This window comes from Euleptes europaea, chromosome 2 (assembly GCF_029931775.1).
Source record: "Euleptes europaea isolate rEulEur1 chromosome 2, rEulEur1.hap1, whole genome shotgun sequence".
NCBI lineage: Eukaryota > Metazoa > Chordata > Lepidosauria > Squamata > Sphaerodactylidae > Euleptes > Euleptes europaea.
This window is the reverse complement of record NC_079313.1, coordinates 20,125,466-20,151,620: the sequence shown is the minus strand read 5'-3', so window position 1 is coordinate 20,151,620 and position 26,155 is coordinate 20,125,466. Positions and strand designations below refer to the sequence as shown.

The 26,155-nt window shown below is 46.5% G+C and overlaps 1 protein-coding gene across 1 annotated transcript in view; it reads left to right on the top strand.

Moving 5' to 3' along the window:
- The window catches only part of CACNA1E (calcium voltage-gated channel subunit alpha1 E), a 430,764-nt gene that overhangs the window by 27,843 nt on the left and 376,766 nt on the right, over positions 1-26,155 (top strand). Inside the window, exons 2-3 of the mRNA XM_056844152.1 lie at positions 24,232-24,337; positions 25,704-25,843. Of these exons, the coding sequence (XP_056700130.1) occupies positions 24,232-24,337; positions 25,704-25,843 (246 nt within the window). The remainder of the gene's footprint in view (positions 1-24,231; positions 24,338-25,703; positions 25,844-26,155) is intronic.

Genomic DNA, 26,155 nt, shown 5'->3' with positions numbered 1-26,155 from the left:
CACAACTTCTGATGAGATTCAAGGAGAGTTCACGTGTAGATCAGTTCATCAAAGTAACATCTTCTACGCTGATATTCAATGAAACGAAAAATGGTGGCAAAAAGAAGCTCAAAATCCAACTCCGATGGTTTCAAAGGTCAAAAAATGCCAAATCATAAAAATTCAGTGACAAATTGAAAATCAGTGACAAAACGACACTCCCGGATACGTGTTCGTTTCGCTCAAAAGCTTCATCAGTTGTTGTAATAATTATATAGGGTCAAAGACCTCCTGCAGACCAGCAGACCAAACGCGTGTCTCACCTCGATTGAGGGCTGGTCAATCGAGGTGAGACAGCCCTCAATCGAGGTGAGACACGCGTTTGGTCTGCTGGTCTGCAGGAGGTCTTTGACCCTATATAATTATTACAACAACTGATGAAGCTTTTGAGCGAAACGAACACGTATCCGGGAGTGTCGTTTTGTCACTGATTTTCAATTTGTCACTGAATTTTTATGATTTGGCATTTTTTGACCTTTGAAACCATCGGAGTTGGATTTTGAGCTTCTTTTTGCCACCATTTTTCGTTTCATTGAATATCAGCGTAGAAGATGTTACTTTGATGAACTGATCTACACGTGAACTCTCCTTGAATCTCATCAGAAGTTGTGGATTATAAGAACGAGAGGAATTGACTTTTCTTTTCAGTTGGTTGAACTGGGTATTTGTACTTGCTGAATTATTCCGGTGATGTAACCGGCTTTGTGGCTTCACATTTATTTCCCCCCTTATTTTTGTAGTATTTTTGTAGTTTTTCTATACTGAATCTTGAGTAAAAGCGATTGTAATTAGAACTTGCTAGTTGTTCTTATGAGCCAGTGCTGTATGTTTTCTCAACCTCCAGGTACTAGCTGGAGATCTCCTGCTGCTACAACTGATCTCCAGCCGATAGAGATCTGTTCACCTGGAGAGAATGGCCGCGTTGGCAATTGGACTCTATGGCATTGAAGTCCCTCCCCTCCCCAACCCCCCCTCCTCAGGCTCCTCCCCAAAAATCTACAGGTATTTCCCAACCTGGAGATGGCAACCCTATTCTCGGGGCTGTTTGTGAGTGAGGACTTACCCCGTGGACGTTTAGCAGTGGAGAAATCTCCGCAGTGAAATGGATATGCATGTAACAGTCATCCTCAACAAATGCCAGCACGCATCTTATGGCATGATTCTTAAGATGAATGCTGGTAAGACAAAATTACAAGAGGCTGTCCCAGGTTGGTCATCATCTCTAGCCCTTATTGGACTGCGTTCATTCCTACAAAGCTCGGTTTTCTTTTGCCTTTCATTCATTAGGCTTCCAGCATTCTTTGGGAGTAGAGATGGGAGCAGGTCCATCTTTTTGACAGCTGAAGAGAAAGGGGCGGGGAGAGGCGCCCTGTCAGATGGTGAATTGAAACAGAGGCAGTGGTTGTCATGGTAATACCAAGTTGCATCCAATTGCTATGGTAACCAAAGTTTTTTTTCTCTTTAACCCTGATAAAGCGGGTGGGGGAATCACATGATGTGATTTTATTTTACTCTTGAGAATTAGAAATCAGAACACCTTTAAAAGAGAAGAAGGCCACCCCCAAAGGTATTTTTGAGCTGCTGTTTGCCCTACTCAGGTGCATTAAAAAAAAAGTAACACTTGCCAACTTACATGAATATATAAAATATGTAAATGAATCTGGCCAAGTGGCTTATGGGAATATAATGAATCTGGCCATTTGTTTGGATTTGATGTCCTGCCTGCTGTTGAAGGGCCAAGGCAATTTACAGCAATTTAAAACTTAGCCATCTGAATGGGCTCTTGCAAGGTAATGTAATGATGACATCAAAACCAAAGGACCCCAAAACCAGACCTCCAGATTACAGGCCAGAAATCAAAATACTCTGCCAAACATTTCATTAAGTGTGTTTCTGAGCTTTGGGGTTGTGGCAGTAAAGACCCTGGTATTTGCTAGGTGTTGATCTGGCTAGATTTATCAGATCTCTTTACTTTCTCACGAATTCCTTAAATGTTTTGTCTCTGTAGGGACTTCCAATTTCTTGACATTCCAGTATAGCTGATGATCTGTGGGTAACTTCAGGCTGGGAAGGCATGGGAAGCTCTGTTAGAGGGCCAGTGTGGTGTAGTGGTTAAGAGCGGCGGTTTGGAGTGGTGGACTCTGGTCTGGAGAACCAGGTTCAATTCCCTGCTCCTCCACATGAGTGGCGGAGGCTAATCTGGTGAACCAGGTTGGTTTCCCCACTCCTACACATGAAGCCAGCTGGGTGACCTTGGGCTAGTCACAGCTCTCTTCGAGCTCTCTCAGCCCCACCTACTTCACAGGGTGTCTGTTGGGGGGGGAGGAAGGGAAGGTGATTGTAAGCCAGTTTGATTCTCCCTTAAGTGGTAGAGAAAGTCAGCATATAAAAACCAGCTCTTCTTCTTCTTCTTCTTTCCTTCCTTCCTTCCTTCCTTTGAAATCCTCTTCCCTTGAAATTCTTTGACTCTTCCCACCTGCACAAGAATGTTTGCAACTTCCCTGGCAGAGGAGTGTAATGAAAAGCCCCATTTAAAATTTTAAAAGCCTTTAAAAGGCTTTTTTTGAATTTTCGGCACCAAAGGAATGGGTTAGGAGGCTCCGCAGCAGCGCCTTCTCCCCCTCCCACCCCGTCCCCACACGCCAAAAGCTCAGGAATGCACTTTCAGCCATTTATTGATGTCTAACATGAATAAATACTGCATTTTTCTTTTCTTTTAATTTAAAAAAATTTTAAGTTAATTTTTCCAAACAGAAAACCACCACCCAAACAAACAACAATAACAGCAATTGTTAATAAATACTGTTGAAGTGGTATCCATGGTTCTCTCTTCCCTGTTTTATCCTCCAACAACCCTGTGAGGTAGGCTAGGCTGAAAGAGAGAGCAGGTGACTGGCCCCAGGTCGCCCAGCATGTTTCATGGTAAGGTGGGGACTTGAATCTGGGGCTCCTCCATCTTGGTTCAACACTAGGGTTGCCGTCCTCCAGCTACTAGCTGGAGATCTCCTGCTATTACAACTCATCTCCAGCCGATAGAGATCAGTTCCCCTGGAGAAAATGGCCATTGTGGCATTGAACTCTGTGGCATTGAAGTCCCTCCCCTCCCCAAACCCTGCCCTCCTCAGGCTCCACCCCAAAAACCTCCCGCCAGTGGCAAAGAAGGACCTGGCAACCCTATGCAACAGAAGCTTGTGCTGGTCTTGGGTATTCTCACACAGAAAGGGTGAGCTGCGTTTGGCTTGGTGGATCATAAGTTGCGTGGGCCTGCTTTCGAGCCCTTAGTAGCGCCGTTGCCTTTTGCTTTGCTAAAATTTTGTCTCGCACTGCCCACTGGTGCGGTTCCTTAGTGGCTTGAACGTGGAGCTCTTCTTACAATCTGTCAGCACTAAGGCCAAGGCAGTGCTTGGATTTTGGTGCCTTGAGCATATATTCACATGTATCCGTAAAATACATACATGCATTATATCAAGGACTAAATAATATAGGCACATGGGGGAGGCTTTGCATGATATGTCATTTGCGTTCCTTATTACCCAATGAACATTTGAGTATGTGGGATGTTATTCTTCAGAGGGGGGGGGAATTCCAGAAGGAACTAATTTTTTCAAGCAAGAAGGCAGATTGCAGCTAGATATGTACAGGACTGTCAAAACTCTATGAGTGTTTAGATCATTATTTAATGTCTTGTTCAGAGCGAGCATAATACAATGCATTCCCTGTCAGCTGGAGAAAGAGTGCCCTTTCTTCTTGCAGGAGAAGAATTACCGGGGAGTTAGAGCGTCCTGCATTTTTCATCTTCCTTAATAATACTCGCGTTCAGCAGAGAGGCTCCATTGCCTGCATCTTCAGCTCACAGTCTGCTCCAAAGCTGAGATCGTCACAACTGAACATTCGACTAACCGTTCCCCTCTGTCCGAAAATGTTTGAACAACCATGCTCAGTTGTGGGATAAAAACCCCATTGCACATACACAACCTAGGGCTGACAACCGTGGAGATTTGGGGAGGTTTGGGGTGTGAATCTTGGGGTTTGGGGAGGGACCTCAGTGGGGTATAATGCCACCGAGCCCCACCTTCCAAAGCAGCCACTTTCTGCAGGAAAAGTGATCTCTCTCATGTGGAGATTGGTTATAATTCTGGGGATCTCCATGCTTCACCTGGAGGTTGGTAACCCTGCCACAACCACACTTTGCCACAGCTGACTCTCCCCCTCCCCTGTCTTCCCCACCTCCAGCTGATGCCGCTGACTTCCCATCTGCTTTTTGCCACTTGGAAAGCTTCTGCTGGATTAAAATGTGGTTAATCTTTAAGCCAACACATGAACACATGAATCTGCCTTATACTGAATCAGACCCTTGGTTCATCAGAGTCAGTATTGTCAACTCAGGCTAGCAGCAGCTCTCCAGGCTCAGGCAGAGGTCTTTCATATCACCTACTACCTGGTCCTTGCTGGAGATGCCGGGGATTGAACCTGGGACCTTCTGCATGCCAAGCAGATGCTCTACCACTGAGCCACAGCCCAGACTCCTGTTTATTTTTGCTGTTAACAGTCTAACACAGCTACAAAATATAATGTTTTACAGTGATTTCCTAGGTAGGCGTCTCTTATGGCTGTGTCACTGAGTGTTTATTAACGACTCATGAATTGTCCTGATGTGGATCAATTTGTGAACTTAAGTGTTCTCACACTGCCTCGTGGGAATTGTGGTTTTTATGGCTTCTGAGCATGCGCCGAACAGGTACAAAAAGCAGCATGGGCATGGTAGATCACTTAAGTGACACACCTGATTCTGCAGGCACAAAAAGGAGGTGACACACTAGTGATAAGCTGAAGACAACCCTTTGGGGTCACACACCCTCTTCTCCAATAACAGAGAAGATTCAGCCTGTCAATTGTGTAAGTACACAAAGCTGCTGCACGCTGCCTCATATAAATTGCAAATTTATTTACCAAGGCACAGTCTGGCCACGATCCTGTAGGACAAAGTACTACTGTGCAGGAACAAAGCTGCTCAGCGTCGCGTTCTTCTGTTTTTATTTAATTTGCTTTGGATCTTGTCACAAATTTATCCCAGAGCACTTGCCTTGTTCCTATTTCAAGTGAAAACACTGAAGTGATCAAGTGAGGGGTGCGACTCATGCGAGCACTAGCCGTTAGATGACGGCAAGCTTGACTCGTGAAAGGAAGTCAGTTCAGGACTGACAAAAGGAAGTGCTTTTTAATGCAACCCGTAACTAACTTACAGATTCGCTACCACGACATAATGATGGAACAAGCTTAATTTCTTAAAAAGACAAATTAACCAGCCTACGTATAGCTATAAGACATGATAGCCTAATGGGACATCCCCATTCAGTGGCAGTATACCTCTAAATACCAGGTGCAGAGGAAGAATTCAGAGGAAGGTCATCTTCTTCATGATTTGCCTTGTGAGCTCCCCTCTAGGATTGTTAGCCTCCAGGTAGGACCTGGGGATTCCCTGGAATTACAGCTCATCTTCAGACTACAGAAATCAGTAGAAATATGGATGCTTTGGAGGGTGGACTCTATGGCATTATACCCCACTGGGGTCCCTGTCCTGCCCAAGCTCCATCCCCAGATCTTCAGGACACTTGTCAGGGGTGCTCTAAGCTGATCCTGCATTAAGCAGGGGGTTGGACTAGATGGCCTGCATGACCCCTTCCAATATTGGATAGTTAGCCATCTTAATGATCCCAGAGATAAAGACTTCACAAAGAAGGAGCTGCAAAAATAGGGAACTCTGGTATTGGATTTGGGGGTGCAGTTCTCTGCTTTCATTTTTAAATTATTATAAAGGGAAAGGGTAGGGAAAATACGGGAAAGGGGAACATACATAAGTGTTGCATAGCTGCATGGCCTCCACAAATCAGGGCAGTTGCCAACACAGAAATGTGGTTTATTTGTGTGTGTGTGTGTTAAGTGCCTTCAAGTCACTTGCGACTCATGGCGACTCTGTGAATCAACATCCTCCAAAATGTCCTATCTTTGACAGCCTTGCTCATGTCTTGCAAATTGAGGGCAGTGGCTTCCTTTATAGAGTCGATCCATCTCTTGTTGGGTCTTCCTCTTTTCCTGCTGCCCTCAACCTTTCCTAGCATGACTGTCTTTTTTAGTGACTTTTTAGTGACTCTTGTCTTCTCATAATGTGACCAAAATGGTTTATAGAGATGTGAAATGAAAGCAGTTCTCTGCTTTCCTTTGGAAACGGACTTCCTGGAATACACCTAGGCTCCAAAATTAATCCACGTTATGTTTCAGAGAAAAGACAGTTTATGAACGTTTTATAACGGGAGACCTAAGACATCTGTTAGGGAAAATTTACAGACTGTTATTATAGTACGAGACTGGAACAGAGCAAGTAAAGGACAGTATGATAAAATGGATGCAAAATCTCGGAGTAGCTATGGATATGACTCAGTTGGAGAATCTATGGTCAAAAGAAATTAAGTTTACGGAATGCCAAATGCTAAGAGAAAATTGGTGTAAAATGTATTTCAGATGGTACATAACACCTAAAAATATAGCTAAGGCTAATAAGGGTTTTAATGGGAAATGTTGGAAATGCCAAAACACAGATGCAACATTTTATCATTTGTGGTAGACTTGTAGAAAAGCAAGAAAATATTGGATAATGGTACACGATGAAAGGCAAAGAATATTGAAAATTAAGTTTGTGTTAGATCCAAAAAAGCATGCTGTTAAACATTTCACCAAACAATATGCCAAAATATCTACTTTTTGCAACTCCTGCTTTGTGAAGTCTTTATCTCTGGGATCATTAAGATGGCTAACAAGCTTTCCTTCTGAACCATTTATAGAATAATAGAGTTGGAAGGGGCCACACAGGCCAACTAATCCAACCCCCTGCTTAATGCAGGATCAGCCTAGAGCATCCCTGAGAAGTGTTTGTCCAGCCTCTGCTTAAAGACTGCCAGTCAGGGGGAGCTCACCTCCCTAGGTAGCTGATTCCACTGTCGAACAACTCTTACTGTAAAAATCGTTTTCCTAATATCCAGCCGGTACCTTTCCTCCTGCAATTTAAACCCATTATTGCACATCCTATCCTCTGCTGCCAACAGGAACAGCTCCCTGCCCTTCAAATAGTTCAGGTGAGCAATCATGTCCCCCCTCAACGTTCTCTTCTCCAGACTAAACATTCACCACTCCCTCAGCCTTTCCTCATAAGGCTGGGTCTCCAGGCCCCTGATCTTCCTCGTCGTTCTCCTCTGCATCCACTCCATTCTGTCCACATCCTTTTTGAAGCGAGGCCTCCAGAACTGCCCACAATACTCCAGGTGCGGACTGACCAATGCAGTGTACAGCGGAACTATGACATCTTGTGATTTGGATGTTATGCCTCTGTTGATGCACCCCAAGATCGCATTAGCTTCTTTTGTCACTGCATCACACTGGCTGCTCATATTTAGCTTACGGTCCACCCGTACAGAAACTCTCTGAAACTTTCTATCAGGCCTCTCCTTGTTTCCCTTGCCCTGATCCTTTACACTATCTGAATCCTTGCTCTCACCTTTCTTTCTGTCTTGTCATCGTTCTTACTACTAAAAGAATTTTCAGTGTTGACCATTCATTCTGTCCCTTGTTCTTCAGCAAATATGGAATTTTTCTCCCCTTAGAAGAAGCCCAAGTCATAGAATTGTAGAAACATAGAGTTGGAAGAGACCTCCAGTGTCATCTAGTCCAACCCCCTGCACAATGCAGGGTGTCCTTTCCAGCAAGGTTGCAAGATGTTTTAGGGCTAGCTTTCATTCGTTAGGAATAAGCTGCTATCGGGTTCCAACAATTCAGAAATCGAACGCATGCCTTTTCAATTCACTGCTGCAGCAAGCTGGCTGCAGCAGATTCCTTCTCCCTGCACCCTACTCTTTTCATCCACCCCTCTGCCTGCCAAAAAGAACAGGATTCCAGGTGTGCTGCAACCTGGCAACCTTGAACTGATACAGCCAATTCAGCCAGCTGGGATTTAATTTTGTTAGTATTGTCTGCTTAAAAAAAGAAAAGAAAGAAAGAAAGCTAAGTGCTTCTGTGCTTTGATTTTTAAAGAATGCTACCATCCGATCTGACCGTGGATGCTGCGAAAGAGGTAGGGCTCAAAACCCAGTAATCCACTAATCTGGATCACTGCCAGGTCATGGCTAACAACGAGCCAAGAAAACCCATTTTGAACTGATAAAAGATGGTAAGACTTAGTTCCAGCCATGGAGCTGGGGGAAGGAGCGCCCGGGTTGGGGGTGCGATGCACCCACGCTGGAACCATGTGCCAGTGGCCCTGGTGCCTGCTGGCCTTCTTGTTGTGCCAACCAAGCTCGGTGGGGGCATGGCACTCTTGGCGGCACCTGGGCGAGCTGGTGCATGACGTGCATGGGCAGCTCGTTCCTGCAGCCATCCTGGTGGGCATGCTGATGCGGGAGGCAGCTGGGCAGGCCCCACTGGAGGACGAGTGGGAAGCAGTGCAGCTGGAAGCACTGCTGCAGCAAGCCTGCGCCCGATGACAATTGGCCCTGCACGAGGCGCTCCAGGTGGCCTCCTCCCCACAGCGGCCAGGCAGCAGCTGCAGCCTCTAACCAATGACTGCCGCCGCGGCCTGCACCACCCCCTCTCTGCCGCCGCCGCTCCCTCTCTTCCCGCACTGGGGGCAACTGCTCCTCCCAGCCCCCCTCTAGATCCAGCCCTATATAGTTCCTTTATTGCGTTTAACTATTGGGATTTAGATTAGCTCGGTTTGAGCAGCGGAAGGGGAAAACTGCTTTAGCTATAAAGTTCACATGAGATTTGCGGTTTTACAAAAGAATCAGAAGCCCTTTATTGCGAAGGAACTCCATACTGGGTAGGAAAGCTAGGATGGAAAGAGATTGCAGAGAGCACAGAGAGTTAGCCAGGAGGAAGGAAGCCCTGAGAGAAGTATGCCAGCAAGACAAAGAGATAGATAAGAGCAAGGATACAGGAAGTGACCTATCCAGCCATGCCAGTTCTAGCATCCCCTCTGAAGTGCCGGTGTGATTTGTACAAAGGAACACAGCACAGTCCTCCACTTCCAACAGTAACTCAGAGTATAAGGTCTGTATGCTGAAACTTGCTTTGGTCCTTCTGCTGAAATGTTAAAGACAATTTCTAGATAGTCAATTGCATTGATCTCTACAGGGCCTGCTTCTGAATAAACATAGTAAGCGTTGTGCTGCATGACATAGCTCTAGGGTTGCCAGCCTCCAGGTGCTAGCTGGAGATCTCCTGCTTTACAACTGATCTCCAGCCTATAGAGATCAGTTAACCCGGAGAAAATGACCGCTTTGGCAATTGGACTCTATGGCATTGCAGTCCCTCCCCAAACCCCCCCTCCTCAGGCTCCACCTCAAAAATCTTCAGGTATTTCCCAACCCGGAGCTGGCAACCCTACATGGCTCCAATCTGCCATGGATGTTCAATGTGGCCTTGGCCATTCCTCTTTCTCTCGGCCCATAAGGATGATGAGGACGTCACGATGAACATGCTAGCAGCCCTTGTTTGAATTCCCTTGATTATAGACAAGGTGAGGTTTGGATCAGATTGCTTTGACATCCCCTAGCAAATTTTGTAAGGAGCACAGTGCTATTCTGATCAGCTTTGTGCTTGCACAGTAGCTATTTGTTCATTGCAGTGTGCAGGTGCCTTTGCCCAGGTCAAGAGCAAAATCATTTCATTTACCAGAGAGGAGGCAGTAGGTCACAGGGTCATGGCTGTTTGGTTTAAATTGACCAACTTGTATAAAGCATTTATATTGTTTGTCTGATTCATCTTTTAAATGACTGATGTCATATAGGATGCATTGCCTGCTTTTTGCACCTGCACAGTTAGGATCTTCTATTCAAGAGATGGTTGCAATATCTGTTTGCAAGATTGGATGGGTTCAAACGCAGACACTGAGACACTTAAGTAGTAAGTGTAAACTCAAAACCCTCAAACTGATTTCTCCCTGTTATTCCCTCTTAAAAATTGCAGGAGGTAGCAGCGACAGGTGGGTGGCAGTACTGGAAAAGTTTAATTGTACAAGAAAACAGTGTAATTGTTCAATTAAATGTTTCCAGATTCATTTGTATTGGTGTGAATGGTTAACTCTCACCTTATTACCCTTGAGCAGAATGAGAGGTGAACTTGCAGGTCGTTGAGGATGCCTCTCAGCCCCATTCCCCATGTGCAGTATGGAGTAGTAATTAGGGTTGCCATATGCCTGCTAGGAAGAACCCAGAAATGACCTCCTATATCCCCCATCCCTGGTCTCCCCCTGGTTGCCAGGTCAGGCCTGTCTACCCTAGTAATAATACTGACCTGCCTTACAAGTAAGAAGTACTGGATCAAACTGTTGAAGTGGCTTGAACAGGGTTGCCAACTTTTCAGAGGACATTTGCTGCTTCCAAAAGGTCTGCTTCTTCCAAAAAGGAATGGAGTCTTGTAGGATAAGGGGAGGGAATGGAAACTTTTAGGGGTTCGTTTAATTGCTTTATCACCTCTTGCATTTATGAATCCTGGCCTACAGCAACTCGACACCGTAATTTTGCCAGAATATTCACCATGGAGTGGCATGAGGAGGTCTTTACATCAGGCTCTCAAACATATGCTTAAAATCTGCTTTCCCCCACTTTTTTATTTTTGTTAATATTTGGCCTGGTGAAGAGTTCTGGGGAACTCTTGTGCGCTCTTATGTGTCATTGGGTCTGTTCTAATAAAGGGTATGACATAAGTTGTGGTTTTGACTTTTGCTTTTGGACTGACACAGCTGTAAACAACTTGTCTACTTGCTGCTTTGCCTTTAATACCAGAATGATCTGCAGGAATTAGCCAGGATTGCACCGTCGAATTGGGGGGGAGAATTAGGAATTTGACAGCAGAAAAGAAATGGGTAGGCTCAATCAGGGTCTAGGGTGCTAAAGAAACCTGGATGTCTCGTTTTCCTTTTCTTATTGGTATCGGTCACTTTTGACATTGACTTAACGTAATGCAACTTTTGTAAGATTCAAATTTTGAACGGCACAGCTGTTTTAGAACCTCACTCCCTCACTCCTCCCATGGAACATTTTAGTTGCCTTTCCTATTTTGTTGTCTATACCTACTTGCTGTGGTGGCAAGCAGGACTTTAGGGTTGCTGTCTGTACTTCAAGGGAGCGTACCACACATACCCCCCCAAAATCTCAGGAGGAAGGGCTCACAATGACGTTGTCTCCTGTGGTGCAGGGAGATTTAGCCCCAGTTCTCACTGAGGTGATAAAATTATATTTGATTGCATCCCTTCAGATTGTAGGGAGGGGAGGTTACACGATTAAATGCTCTTCCATGCTTCCCCCCAAAAATTTCCTTGCACTTGAGAAACTAGCTTGTGAGGGAAGACACCAGACTAGCATCCCCTTTTTCCTGATATGGTAGCTTTCTAGGGGCAAGATAATTTTTGCAAGGGTGATTGTGGGAGCACTGCACTGCAGTCAATCGTATTTGCCTTTTTAGCTACCACATCACACTGCTGACTCATGTTCAGGGTATGTTCTACTAAGACCCCTAGTAGAACATACTAGGCAACAGGACTCTTCTGCAACAGCCAGGGTGACAGGACTCTTCCACTTGCTCTCTTTCTCCGCCCAACAGCTGACGGGTGTGAAAAGAGAGCGAGCGGGGAAAGAGGCCAGTGCCCCTGGCCTGCCGCCTGCCGTCAGCTGTTGGGCGGGGAAAGAGAGTGAGCGGAAGAGTCTTGTCCCCTGGCCAGCTGGCGCCTGGTGTTCAAACCAGTCGCCACCCACAGGTTGGGTGGGCGGCGACTGGTTTGGATGCCGGCCGGCCAGGGCACAGGATTCTTTGGCCGCTCGCTCTCTTTCCCCACCCAACAGCTGACGGTTGAGGAAAGAGAGTGAGCGGGGAAAGAGGTGGCTGTTGCCACCAGCCCTGCCTGTCATGGGCGGGGCTGGCGGCAACAGCAAGCTTCCGTGTATAAGATGATCCCCCTAATTTTGGAGCTAAATTTTTAAGAAAAATGGTCATCTTATACATGGAAAAATACGGTATCTTTGTTGAAATTCATTTTATTAGTTTTAGCCCAGTTTTCCAGCCTGTCAAGATCATCCTGTATCCTGGCTCTGTCTTCTGCTGTATTTGCTACCCCTCCCAATTTAGTATCATCTGCATATTTAATAAGCTCCCCCTCTATTCCTGCATCTAAATCATTGATAAAGATGTTGAACACAGGGCCCAGGACAGATCTCTGAGGCACTCCACTTGTCACTCCTCTCTAAGAGGATGAGGAACCATTAACTCTTTGGGTGCAATCTGTCAACCAGTTATGGATACACATAACAGTAGTAGGATCTAAACCACATTTTACCAACTAGTCAACGAGAATATTATGTAGAACCTTATCAAAAGCCTTACTGAAATCAAGATAAACTTGATTTCAGCAGACCCCCAAAGGATGCGTCTGGTGTCCAGATGGTGTATCAACCCTATGCCACCAGGTGCTCAACGGCTCCCTCCCCCCCTGATTCTGGTAGTCCCGTGCAGTCAGCCAAAGCAGAAGTCAACAGTATCAGCCGTGCTCCCATGACTGGCCTCTCATTCCATCACCAGGCCTGAAATTCGACAGGAAGGAAACAATGGTACATGGCAGGTGTTTGTGCAATTCTGGCTAGGATCCACTGAGTTGCTAAGGAAACAAGTCAACTGTCCCGTGAAGGGAAACATATCAGGCAAATTGAGATAAATCAATACGAGAGCACTCTATTTTTATCATTTCCCTGAGGATCCAATGTACAAAGCTAAACCAGGGTAGAGACCCTCTTTACAGGGCTACAAGGGAGCCTTTTATGTTGATGAGCCTTAGGAAGAAGAAGAATAGTTTCCTATGGAGAATGGGGGCAACCCCTTCGGGGGCCCATAAAATTAGATCCCCTGACCCAAAATTTACCAAACTTCTGTGTCTATCTAAGTAGAGTCCTTTGCAGCCTCCCCACAAATTTGGTAACTCACCTCGAAAAAGGCCCTTCACAGAGCATTGGAAAAAAATATCTCTATAGGATAGAATGGACCCGAATTTCTTCAGGAAAACTGGGGGAAAGCTGAAATACCTATTTACCAGTAAGGGTATTCGACTTATTTTGGGTTTCCTGAAAAAAATCAGCAGTGTTCCCAGCCTGCTGGCCAAATGCCAACAGCCTGGATCAGCCTGGAAGGAGCAGGTCAGAGGAGGACCTGACATGTAGAGTCCCCCTTTTAGGCCACCTTTAGGGATGCCAATCTCCTGGTACTAGCTGGAGATCTCCTGCTATTACAACTGATCTCCAGCCGATAGAGATCAGTTCACCTGGAGAAAATAGCAGCTTTGGCCATTGGACTCTATGGCATTGAAGTCCCTCCCCTCCCCAAACCCGGCCCTCTTCAGGCTCCACTCCAAAAACCTCCCGCTGGTGATGAAGAGGGACCTGGCACCCCTAGTTTCCCAGTCTCTCCCTGCCTAGGGTTGTCAATCTCCAGGTGGTGGATGGAAATCTCCTGCTATTACAACTGATCTCTAGGCAACAAAGATCAGTTCACCTAGAGAAAATGGCTGCTTGTGGACTCTATGGCATTATGCCCCATTGAAGTCCCTCCCCTCCCCAAACCCCCCCTCCTCAGCCCCCCCCCAATCTCCAGGAATTTACCAACCTAGAGCTGGCAACCCTATCCCTGCCTCCTTCCCTGCCCTCAGCACCACAAAGCAGCTTCTTGTATCCTTCATGTGACCACATTCAAGCCAAGCCAACCCCACAAAAAAAAAAACTATTTCTGATTTTTACTCTGATCTTTTGTTCCTCCTGGTAACCCTGAAACTTCTGCTGATACCCAGCAGCCTGAGTATTACTAGTAAAGAGTTGTGTCTGAGTTAAGACTTATGTATAAGTTATGTTACTTTAAAATGGGGGGAAATATGAAAAATTAGAGATTAAATGAGAGGGAAAAAAGAGTTTGCGTTGAAGGTGGCATTCCTTCACTTTCTAGCTAGGCAAACATATCTGATACCCAGGGGATCTGTCTTACAACAACAGCTCCAGCGAAATGCTTGTTTCCCCTCTTTTAAGCCAGTGTTAATTGCTTATGGGTTTTTGGGGAAAGGAGGAGGGGAAAAAACAGACACGAACAGAAGCCAAAATAGGCCAGTGGCTGTAGTCCAAAAAATATATATTCTGTATTCTGTTGGAAGTATTACTGGCAGTGGATGGGGAAAGGGGAAACAAGTATGCCATCAGTAAGCAAGAGCCGTTGGCTCTGATGGAATACCAGGGGAGCTTGGGACTCTGTCTGGTGCTAGTTTCATTCCCTCTTGACCCTCTCTTGCAAAGGTGAGAGAAGGCTGGTGCAAATCATATCTAAGGTTGCAAGGTGCCTGTTAATGGCGGGCAATTGCCCCAACTCTCATGTGGTCCTGGCAAGAAGAATCAAAAACAATTGCATCAGCCAAGCAACAAGTCAGTCGCCATCCTTAGGGTTGCCAGGTCCCTCTTCGCCACTGGCAGGAGGTTTTTGGGGTGGAGCCTGAGGAGGGCAGGGTTTTGGGAAGGGAGGGACTTCAATGCCATAGAGTCCAGTTCCCAAAGCGGCCATTTTCTCCAGGTGAACTGATCTCTATCGGCTGGAGATGAGTTGTAATAGAAGCAGATCTCCAGCTAGTACCTGGAGTTTGGCAACCCTACCTGTGAAGTATATGAAATTCTCTTAGAAGTTCTCACTTCAGAGAAAGATATGGGCTGCAAACCAAACTTGAGCACTCTGGGACCAACTACCTGATCTCCTACTTCAGTCTGAAGATGCAGTAGAGTTGGTCTCTGCCCCATATCATTAGGATGAGGCTTTTGAGGGAACTTCACATGCCATTGATGAGGTAGGCTCTAATTTGTTGTCCAGGTGAGGACCCATACCACCCAGGTGAGGACCCATACCACCATGTCTACAACTTGATAGCAAGAATAAGGTCAGTATTATTGCATGGCTTGTCCCTGGGTAAATATACCTGCTGTGTGGGGAGAATAAAAATGGCCACTTTGTGCTGCTGGTCATCACAACCCAACATCACCGAGTCTCCCACTATGGCAGGAATCGTCCCGCCAGCAACCTTCTCTTCCCACCACTGCTCAGAGTGGCAGCAGGAGAAAAAAAAAAAAGAACAACAACAAAAATCACTGTCAGACTAATGCCGTAGTGTCACTACCAGGGAAAACCTGGAAGTGACATCAGTCCTCTCTAGGAATCGCTGGAAACTCTATAGAGTTACCACAGAGTTTCCAGCAATTCCTAACGAGGCATGACATGGCGTCATTTCTGGGTTTTCCCTGGAAGTGAGGTCATGCTGTCACCACACTGTGCCTGGCAACCCTACAAACCACCCTTACTGGTCATCTGTCAACTTCTATATTGTTTTATTGGGGGGGATGCCATTATTCTTCTAACAGGCAGGAAATGCACACAGAAAACATTTGCTCTTGATGGCTGTTCTGAGCAACATCGCCTCCGATGCAGGAAATCTGGTCATTCTGTCTTGTGACAAGCGCTTGTTTACCCAGCCAAAGCCGGCCTTTTAAGTGGTAGCCTGGCTTTGTTTCAATGAATGCCATGCTGTGCTGGTATGATTTATTCTCGTTCTCGAGGAGACCTTCCTCACCCTGCATTCAGCTCCCTGGGGTTCCTTCCTTAATTAAGCTAAACAAATCCTCACCCCGTGATTTTGGCTTCAGAGCTCATTGATACCACAAACATATATCCATTTCCTAATGCTTTAGCCTTCCTATCTCTTCCCCCCTCCCCAAACCCTGGAGATTGTAGTTCGGTGAAGGGATGGCTCTCTGCTAGCAATCCCCGACCCACCCCCCTCACCCAGACTGCCAGTTTCAGGGCTTCCTGGGGAAAAGGAATAATTGTTACACCAGTTTAGAGTGCAGCAAGGTTAAGACGCAGGAGGGGCAGGATTTAGTTCCCTTTGCCCACACGTTCTTGTTTAAAAATAGGCAATCCCCATGTTTTGTTTATGGTTTAAAAATAGGCAATCCCCATGTTCGGGTTCCTGAAATAAGGGAACACTTGTGTGCCAATTCTTGCCTCCCTGCTCCCTGTTCTGCAAGTGAGAATGCCAATTGTCTGTAAAAGAGGGCAGCTTTTGCTACCTGCCTGCATGGTTTAGTGTTGGACTAGAATCTGTGGGACCTGGGTTCGAATGTCCACCCTGCTGTGGCTGCTTGCTGGGTGGCCTTAGGCACTGGAGGGATGAAGGTGAGTTCACATATATTGGAACCTCCCTCTCTAGAGCCTTGTAGGGCTGTCAATTCGGTTCGTCCCGAACCGAAAAACAGCTGAATTTCCCCTGATTTGGCAGTTTTTAGTTTGGATGGAACCGAACTCAAAAAAGGCGGGAAAACGGGGAGCCGAATTCGGCGAGTTCGGGTTGTTCGGCGAATAAATTCAGCAAATTTGGGGTTCAGCGCAGCAGCATAACCGTCAGTTAGTAAGCAGCATTCTCCCGGGGCCAATCGGTGGCCAAGCAGGGTCTTCTTCTGGCCAATCAGTCGTGATTGAGCACGTGAGCCCAGCTGTGCGGCCTGGAAAGAGAAAGAGAGAGTATCTGTTTGTGTGAGAGAGAAATCCTCGTGTGTGGGGGGGTGCGTGTGCACATTTTCTCCTTTCCGTGGCTCTAGATGCATAGGATTGCCTGATCCCATTCATCCCAATAGGGAAAAGGGGGGGACCCCATATTTCGCCCCCCCAATCCCATCTTTACAAAACTTGGGGGTTCTTACAAGAAGACTCCTCTGAAGCTATGCTGAAAGTTTGGGGGCTGTACCCCAAAAAATGCACCCCCTGCAGCCATGGAATGGCTCGAATGTGTGCTGTAACTGGAATAAAAATGCACATTGGGGGGGACCTCTTTCGGAGCCCATATCTCGGGACCCCCTGACCCAATCTTTACAAAACTTGAGGGTTCTTGCAAGAAGCATCCCCTCAAGCTACCCTGAAAGTTTGAGACCTCTAACCCCAAAAATGCCCCCCCTGGAGCCGCAGAAAAGCGCCAATGTGCTTTAAGTGGCTTTATTCCTGTGGGCGATTTTTTTTGGGGGGGCGACCCCTTCTGGGCCCCATATCTCGGGACCCCCTGACCCAATCTTTAGAAAACTTGGGGGTTCTTGCAAGAACTCCTCAAGCTACCCTGAAAGTTTGGGACCTCTACCCCCAAAAATGCCCCCCCGGAGCCACGGAAAGGCTCGAATACGTTTTTAATGGCTTTATTCGGCCAAATTTCCCCCCAAACTCAAATCTCGCGCCGAATTCCACGGATCCGAAGCAGGGGAGTTCGGACTTCGGCATTTCCCGAATTAAAACAGGCTGAATTTTGCCGAATCAGAATTTTACCGAATTTTTTTTTCAACAGCCCTAGATCCATGGTTCATACATCAGGTGCCACCTCATCTCAAAGATTAAGCTAGACAGGGTTCAGGCAATCTTTTTGGCCTGAGTCACACCTGCCTGTATAAAAGGCTGAGGCTATGGCAAAAAAAGGGAGAGGGACAGTGAGGATTGTGCTTCGTCGGACACACTGCATTTATTGTATGTAGATCTAATTTTCTTTTTACATGAGAATAAAATTGACTCTATAAAGGAAGCCACAGCCCTCAGTTTTCCACTGCCCTCAGTTTGCAAGACCTGAGCAGGGCTGTTGGCAATAGGACGCTTTGGTGGGCATTGATTCATAGGGTTGCCATGAGTTGGAAGAGACTTGATGGCACTTCACACACACACACACACACACACACACACACACACACACAGGTTTAGCAGTGCAGTCATAGAATCATAGAGTTGGAAGGGACCACCAGGGTTGTCTAGTCCAATGCCCTTCACAATGCAGGAAATTCACAACTACCCCACACACACACCCCAGTGACTCCTACTCCATGGCCTGGAGGAAAATTGCTTCCTGACACCAAAGTAGTAATCAGCATTACCCTGGGCATGTAAGAAAAGGCTATGAGAGCCAAACACTGGCACAACCCTTCTTGCCCTCCCTCTCATAATCTGCCTAAGTTTACAGAATCAGCCTTGCTGACAGATGACCATCTAGCCTCTGCTTAAAAACCTCCAAAGAATGAGAGCCCACCACCTCCCGAGGAAGCCTGTTCCACTGAGGAACCACTCTGTCAGAAAGTTCTTCCTAATGCTTAGCCAAAAACTCTGTTGATTCAGTTTCATCCTGTTGGTTCTGGTCCAACCTTCTGGGGCAACAGAAAACAAACTGGTTTACAATCTCCTTCCATTCCTCTCCCCACACCAGACACCTTGTGAGGTAGGTGGGGCTGAGAGAGTTTGGAGAGAACTGTGACTAGCCCAAGGTCACCCAGCTGGCTTTATGTGTAGGAGTAGGGAAAGCAACCTGGTTCACCAGATTGGAGTCCGCGCTCATGTGGGGAAGTGGGGAATCAAACCCGGTTCTCCAGATTAGAGTCCACCACTCTTAGCCACTACTACACCACTCTGGCTCACTTTGGCACCTTGAGCTAGAATTTTAGCAGCCTGAACCTATGCGTGTTTACTCAAAAGAAACCCCACTGAGATCCATAGGCCTTACTCCCAAGTTATGTGCACATAAGATTGTAGCCCAAGACTAATTAGAATATATTTTTTATCCCATGAATCTGGTACCATAATTTATATTACATACATTGATATCAACAATGTTAGATGCTGGATAAAGTGCCACTCTTTCTCTTCCTTTGTATAAAAGGCTTGGCAACTTAAAAAAAATAAAATAAAGAGATGTATATTTATTTGAATAAGTATTCATTCCTCACTTTACAAAAAAAGATTGACCAACATGTTTTAAAAGCTGCCAAACTGTTCCACTTTGTATGCGTGTGTATGGAGGCAGGACAAAGAGCTAGTTTGCTAATGCCATTGTTAATAGGTACAGTCCCCAGTTGGGCAAACAGCAGTGCCCCGAGGCTGTTTCAGATCAGGAAAATGACCCGGTGGGGAAGGCTTAAGCCCCTGTCCCAGCAAGCCATGATTCTGATCCAAATTGGTCCCTGCACACCTGAGAATCTAAATTCCAGCCAGAACCCCCAGGTGTGCATTGGCATGGCAGGACTCATGAACAGTGCATTGTGTAGTTAAACCTCCAGGCTTGTTTGGCTTAAGCAAAGTGGCTGGATCGGGCTTGTGTGGTACAGGATATGTTGGCAGATCTGCAAAGCCAGGGTACATAGATCTCTGGATATCTTTACCGTTAATGCTGACTAATTCATATTAAATAATCTTCAGTAGGGTATTCTGAAGTATGAATGTGAAGTATGAACACGAAATGCAGGAAACGACGTAGGATACAGATCCAAAATCCATGTCAAACTAACGTGAAACAGAATTTTTTTTTAAAGCGGATTGGATTCAATGGATCCATCCCACTAATGGTGGCGATTTCCTTTGGCCCTAGGAACCTTCTGGTGATGCAAGAGCTTCTTTAGCGCCTCTTGTTTCAGGGGAAGGCCCCTTCTGCCAATGGAAAGAGCCACTAGTAGCGAAATAGATTGATGGAGTCCAGTCTAGTGTTTTGTCTCAGGTTTTGTTACAATAACTTAAAGCACACACGCACACACACATACACACACGCAAACAGACAAGCTGGGGTAAACATTTTTACGACCCTATGACATATCTTCCATCTGAAATCTGAATTGCTGATCTGCCAGATCTGAATCATTAACCTATTAGCTGTAATTGCTGCCAGGACACTAGCCAAACCGGAGCATGTGTCGGATCTGCCAATATGGAACACACAGCCAAATCCACATAAGTCGTGTTCTGGTAGATTTGTATGGGACCAGTTGAATCCTGAATGGTTTTGCTTAATTCTTTTATGTCCTACTACTATATATGTAAAAGGGTAAAGGTCCCCTGGGCAAGCACCAGGTCATTCCTGACCCATGGGGTGATGTCACATCCCAACGTTCCCAGGCAGACTTTGTTTACGGGGTGGTTTGCCAGTGCCTTCCCCAGTCATCTTCCCTTTACCCCCAGCAAGCTGGGTACTCATTTGACTGACCTCGGAAGGATGGAAGGCTGAGTCAGCCTTGAGTCGGCTACCTGAAACCAACTTCCGTCGGGTTCGAACTCAGGTCGTGAGCAGAGCTTGGACTACAGTACTGCAGCTTACCACTCTGCACCATGGGACAGACTGTATATGTACAAATATTTTTAAAATGAGAACTTAAATATGAACTTGTTCAGGGTTAAAGTGATGTGAGATTCTTCTGTTTGATGGTGGAGAGGGGCAGGAAGAGGAGAATTACCTTGCAAGCAGGTCCTGAAAGGTGAAGTGAGATTAGAAGTGGGTCCTACTTCAAAAGGTTTAACTGTTGATGTTGGAAGCAAGGGGAGACCAGTTGTGTGTGTGTGTGTGTGTTAAGTGCCGTCAAGTCATTTCCAACTCATGGCGACCCTATGAATCAATGTCCTCCAAAGTGTCCTATCCTTAATAGCCTTGCTCACATCTTGCAAACTGAGGGCCGTGGCTTCCTTTATAGAGTCAATCCATCTCTTGTTGGGTCTTCCTCTTTTCCTGCTGCCTTCAACTTTTCCTAGCATGATTGTCTTTTCCAGTGACTCTTGTCTTCTCATAATATGTCCAAAGTACGACAGCCTCAGTTTAGTCATTTTAGCTTCTAGGGTCAGTTCGGGCTTGATTTGATCTAAAACCCACTGATTTGTTTTGAGACTAGTTGAGTCAGAGGTATTTTACTCCTGCTGCAAAGAGATGCCTTCCTGGCAGGAACCTCATCCTTCCCTGTCCCCAAATTATATCAGTTTCATCCTTCTGCCTCCCATAGCTCAGACTGGCTTGTTTACAGGGATAAGGAAACTTAGCTCAGCCACATAACCCTCAGAATGATTCCAGGGTATGGCCACACTGTTCTGATTTCAAAAACCCGTGAAAGATCAGTGGAAACCAAAAGCAGATGTATGTATCTTTTTTGGTTTGATTTCTGTTTTGGCTTCTGAGCGCTCCATATTCATTTTACCGGGAAAACTGCCAGACAGGCGCCGGACTAGGGAAGTTACACATCTTGTTAAACGCAGCCGCTGGGAATGAGGAGATCTGTATGCCTTACCGTCTTAAATAAGGAGGAGCCCAACTTTTCTTCTTCCGTAACCTTCACTGAAAATATTTTTGACATATGCGAATTAGAAGATCGTAAGAGATGGATTTATTTTGCTGCTTCTGTGACGGGAATTGCTGGTAGGAGGGAGGCAGTCACCAAGGGCTGATACTGTTATTTAAAAAGAAAAGGTGCTTGGGGAGAGGGAAATTTAGAACAGAGATGCAGTGTGTGTATGTGTGACCCTGTGTTGATGTTGTTGTTCTTTATGTTGTTTTTTGCTGTCAAGTCGCAGCCAGCTTATGGTGACCCTGGAGGGATTTCAAGGCAAGAAACAAATGGAGGTGAACACTGAAGCTGCTTTATACTGAATCAGACCCCTGGTCCATCAGTCAGTATTGTCTGCTCAGACTGGCAGCTGCTCTCCAGGGTCTCAGGCTGAGGTCCTTCACATCACCTACTTGCCTAGTCCCTTTAACTGGAGATGCTGGGGATTGAACCGGGGACCTTCTGCCACGGCCCCTCCTCAGGTGGTTTGCCATTGCCTGCCTCTGCGTAGCATAGGTGGTCTCACATCCAAGTATTAACCAGGGCTGACCCTGCTTAGCTTCCCAGATCTGATGAGATTGGGTAGCCTGGGCTATGCAGGGCAGTGTTTGGGGGAAGAACTGTTTCCTGACAGTCTGCAGTACCTCCTCTGCAGATTCTGCCTGATAGTTTTCAAAATGTTTGCTTTTGAAGACACAGTTAGAACACCAGGCTCCAACGCAGATGATTGAGAAGATCCAACACATGAACACATGAAGCTGCCTTATACTGAATCAGACCATCATGGTCCATCAAAGTCAGTATTGTCTACTCAGACCGGCAGCGGCTCTCCAGTGTCTCAGGCAGAGGTCTTCCACATCACCTGTTTGCCTAGTCCCTTTAACTGGAGATGCCGGGGATTGAACCTGGGACCTCCTGCATGCCAAGCAGATGTTCTACCACTGAGCCACATCCCCTCCCAGTTATCTCTCAGTTCCTTCACAGGTGAGGCTGGTCTTCTGGAGGAAGTAGATGCTCTCCAGTGCATCCCTTTCCCGGCTTGTGTGACCCACCTTGCTGGAATCAGGGACTCCATGATTTAAACCAGAGGTCTCCTGCATATAGCTTAGCAAGCGAGCTTCCTTGAACTGTGTGCGCTTAGTCTCTGAGCCCTCTTTACAGGCCATTCCTGGGGTACTGCCCTGCACTTTAAGTGCTGTCCTTATGATTAGTGGTATGCTGAGGAAGTATCGCTAGATCATTACAAATTAGCCCTGGCCTTATCTTGAAGTCTGTTGGATTGTATGACCCTCAAGAACTTATATGTGCAGGACTGGACTCCCTCGAGATTCCCATGACCCTCCCACAAGAGAAGCAAGCCCTCATACAAACCGAGGGAAGGTTTGGAGAAGGTCCACGCCTTCTCATTTTCCATGAAGGACTTAATTGTTTGCGAGATTGGTTCATCCTTGCATTAATGACCTTGACAACTCAAAACTGGCACTTTACAGTCAATCTCCTCCTACGCAGCCTGCCGGAAAATGGAACTCTGCAGCAGGTAATATTAACAACAACAATAATAATAATATTTTGCCGCTTTCGAAAGCACTTTTTGCCGAGACAATCTCCCCCCTCCTGCCCACCCCAAAGCAGCAATTGAGCTGCCAACAGCAGAAGGTGACTGGTGAGTCTTTTCAGCAGTCTATTCCGGAGGTCTTCGTTTCCCACACAAAGAACCTCTCGAATAGCATCAGTGGCGTTCAGCGCTTGTTTTCTACCGCTGCTCTGTCCAGGGGTTGACAAGGTGGAGACCATGGAACCACCATGACAAAAGAGTCTTTGTACAAGTAGTCCCATGTTTCTGCACTTAGAAATGATTTACCCTAATCCAGACTAACCCTCCCCCAATTATCCTTGCTGCTCTTTGATTGCATGTCCCCCTCCTTTCTTCCAAGGATCTCCTATTTAGCTATCCCATTTAGTCTTACCAACAACCCTGTGACGTAGGCTAGGCTTGGAGACAGCAACTTTCTCAAGGAACATCCAGTGAGCTCCATGGCTGAAATGAGGATTTGAGCCTGGGTCTTCCTGCCCTTACCAGAGAGCCAGCGTGGTTAAGAGCGGTGGACTCTAATCTGGAGAACTGAGTTGGTTTCCCCACTCCTGCACATGAAGCCTGCTGGGTGACCTTGGGCTAGTCACACCTCTCTCTGAACACTCAGCCGCACCTACCTCACAAGGTGTCTGTTGTGGGGAGAGGAAGGGAAGGATGTTGTAAGCCGGTTTGATTCTTCCAAAAAGGTAGAGAAAGTTGGCATATAAAAACCATCACTACTTCTTCTACCTGCTACACGACACTGGCTTCCTGGCAAACTCTGCAACTACAGAGGTGGTTCCTTTTAATAATAAGGAATTCACCCCAGAAGGGAGAACTGCCGATAAACTTGGCCCTTTTCCATGATGCTCTTAGCTTCCAAACAGCAGCAGAAGAAGAAGAGTTGGTTATTATATGCCGACTTTCTCTACCAGAATCTCTAGGCTTACAATCACCTTCCCTTCCCCTCCCCACAACAGACACCCTGTGAGGTAGGTGGGGCTGAGAGAGCTCTAAGAGCTGTGACTAGCCCACGGTTACCCAGCTGGCTTCGTGTGTAGGAGTGGGGAAACAAATCCAGCTCACCAGATTAGCATCTGCCGCTCATGTGGACGAATGGGGAATCAAACCCGGTTCTCTAGACTCCGCCCTCCAAACCACTGTTCTTAACCACTACACCATGCTGGCTCTCATTAGAATGTTTCACTGTGCTGCCCACAAGAAGTGAAGGTCTATCTTTCTGCCAAATGCAATTGTGTGTCTTTCTCTCTGTGTGTGTATTATCAGTGAATGTTCACTAATCAATGACAAAAAGGAATGTGTGAGTGAAAGAGAACAAAGTCATTGCAACTGTAGATGTGTGTTCCACTTGCGACATTATCTTGTGTATTCCTTAACTTTGCCCTCCACTCCCTTCGAATACATGATTCTGCTGACCATCATTGCCAACTGCATCGTACTGGCTCTGGAGCAACATCTCCCCGAGGATGATAAGACACCCATGTCTCGGAGATTAGTAAGTTGACTTGGGGAGGGGGTTGGGCAGTTGGTTTCCGGGTCCCCTGTCCCTCTTCCTTTCCTTCTCCCTGATATTGATTCAGTTTTAAAAGGGGAAGTGTGCCGTTGAGTCGCAACTGACTCATGGCCACCCCAGGAAGTCCCACCTCATGGGGTTTTCAAGGCAAGAAATGAGCAGAGGTGCTTTGTCATTGCTTTCCTCTGCATAGCAGCCCCAGTCTTACTTGGTGGTCTCCCATCCAAATACTTAGCATCTGACTTCTGATGAGATGAGGTTAGTTTGGTCTATTAGAGCGACTACAGTTCAGTTTTCCATGATATGATTTTGACCTTAATGGTTGGACATGTTTCTGATGGGTGCAAATGGGAACTCAGCTGCCTGACGGGAAATCCAGTGAGATCTATACTCCAGGGCTCTGGAGCTGGAAACTGAATTTTACAGAAGGGGCTACTGTTTCTATATGTCAAGGCTCAGAGTTGGAGATTTCCCAGTCCATTCTATTTGTTTTGAATAGATAGGGCTAGCTGGAGATCTCCTGCTATAACAACTGATCTCCAGCCAATAAGAGATCAGTTGACCTGGAGAAAATGGCCACTGTGGCAATTGGTCTCTATGGCATTGAAGCCCCTCCCCTCCCCAAACCCCGCCCTCCTCAGGCTCTGCCCCGAAAACCTCCTGCCGGTGGTGAAGAGGGGCCTGGCAACCCTATCCATCCTTAGGACAGGGGAAAGCTTCAAACTTGCCTGAGCCAGGGTTGCCAACTTCCAGGTACTAGCTGGAGATCTCTTGCTATTACAACTAATCTCCAGCCTTCCCCAGTACCTGAGAATTGTTCCCAGTATGGAGCTTAGGGTTGCCAACTTCCAGGCACTAGCTGGAGATCTCCGGCTATTACAACTGATCTCCAACCGATAGAGATCAGTTCACCTGGAGAAAATGGCCACTTTGACAATTGGACTCTATGGCATTGAAGACCCTCCCCTCCCCAAACCCCGCCCTCTTCAGGCTCTGCCCCAAAAACCTCCCGCAGGTGGTGAGAGGGCCCTGAGCAGAGTGGTAAGATACAAGCCAAGGATTTTTCTGAGTTCATCCTCGCTATGTGCTGTTTTTAGGGTTCCAGGTACTAGGTAGAGATCTCCTGCTATTACAACTGATCTCCAGCTGATAGAGACCAGTTTACCTGGAGAAAATGGCTGCAATTGGACTGTATGGCATTGAAGTCCCTCTCCTCCCCAAACCCCCCAAACCCCACCCTCCTTAGGCTCTGCCCCAAAAATCTCCAGGTATTTCCCAACCTGGAGCTGGCAACCCTACAGTAGCTGAATTTCCTTCTCTGAACTTTTCATGTGTTCCCTTCCTGTAGGAGAAGACGGAACCTTATTTCATTGGGATCTTTTGCTTTGAAGCCGGCATTAAAGTAGTCGCATTGGGATTCGTTTTCCACAAGGGCTCATACCTCCGAAATGGCTGGAATGTCATGGATTTCATTGTTGTCCTGAGCGGGTAAGTTCCTCCTCTATGTTTTGGAGGTTGGGTAGAACATGGGGATGGGGTTACATGTAATTTGCAAGAGTGAAGGATAGAAGGGAATGGCTTGTAGCATTCCAAATTACCGCCAAAAAGATGAAGAGGAAACTTGGCCTTGTTCTGGAGCAATTCTCATCCATTCCGAGGAGGCTTACACAGGAGAACTTCCCAGCGCGTTGCCCTGCAGTCCCAGAGTGGGTTACGGAGCATTGCAAATGGCAATACAAATCTCACTGACAGTTTTGCTTCTACTATACCTTTTAGAGAGGATTTGTTAGTGTTAACAAT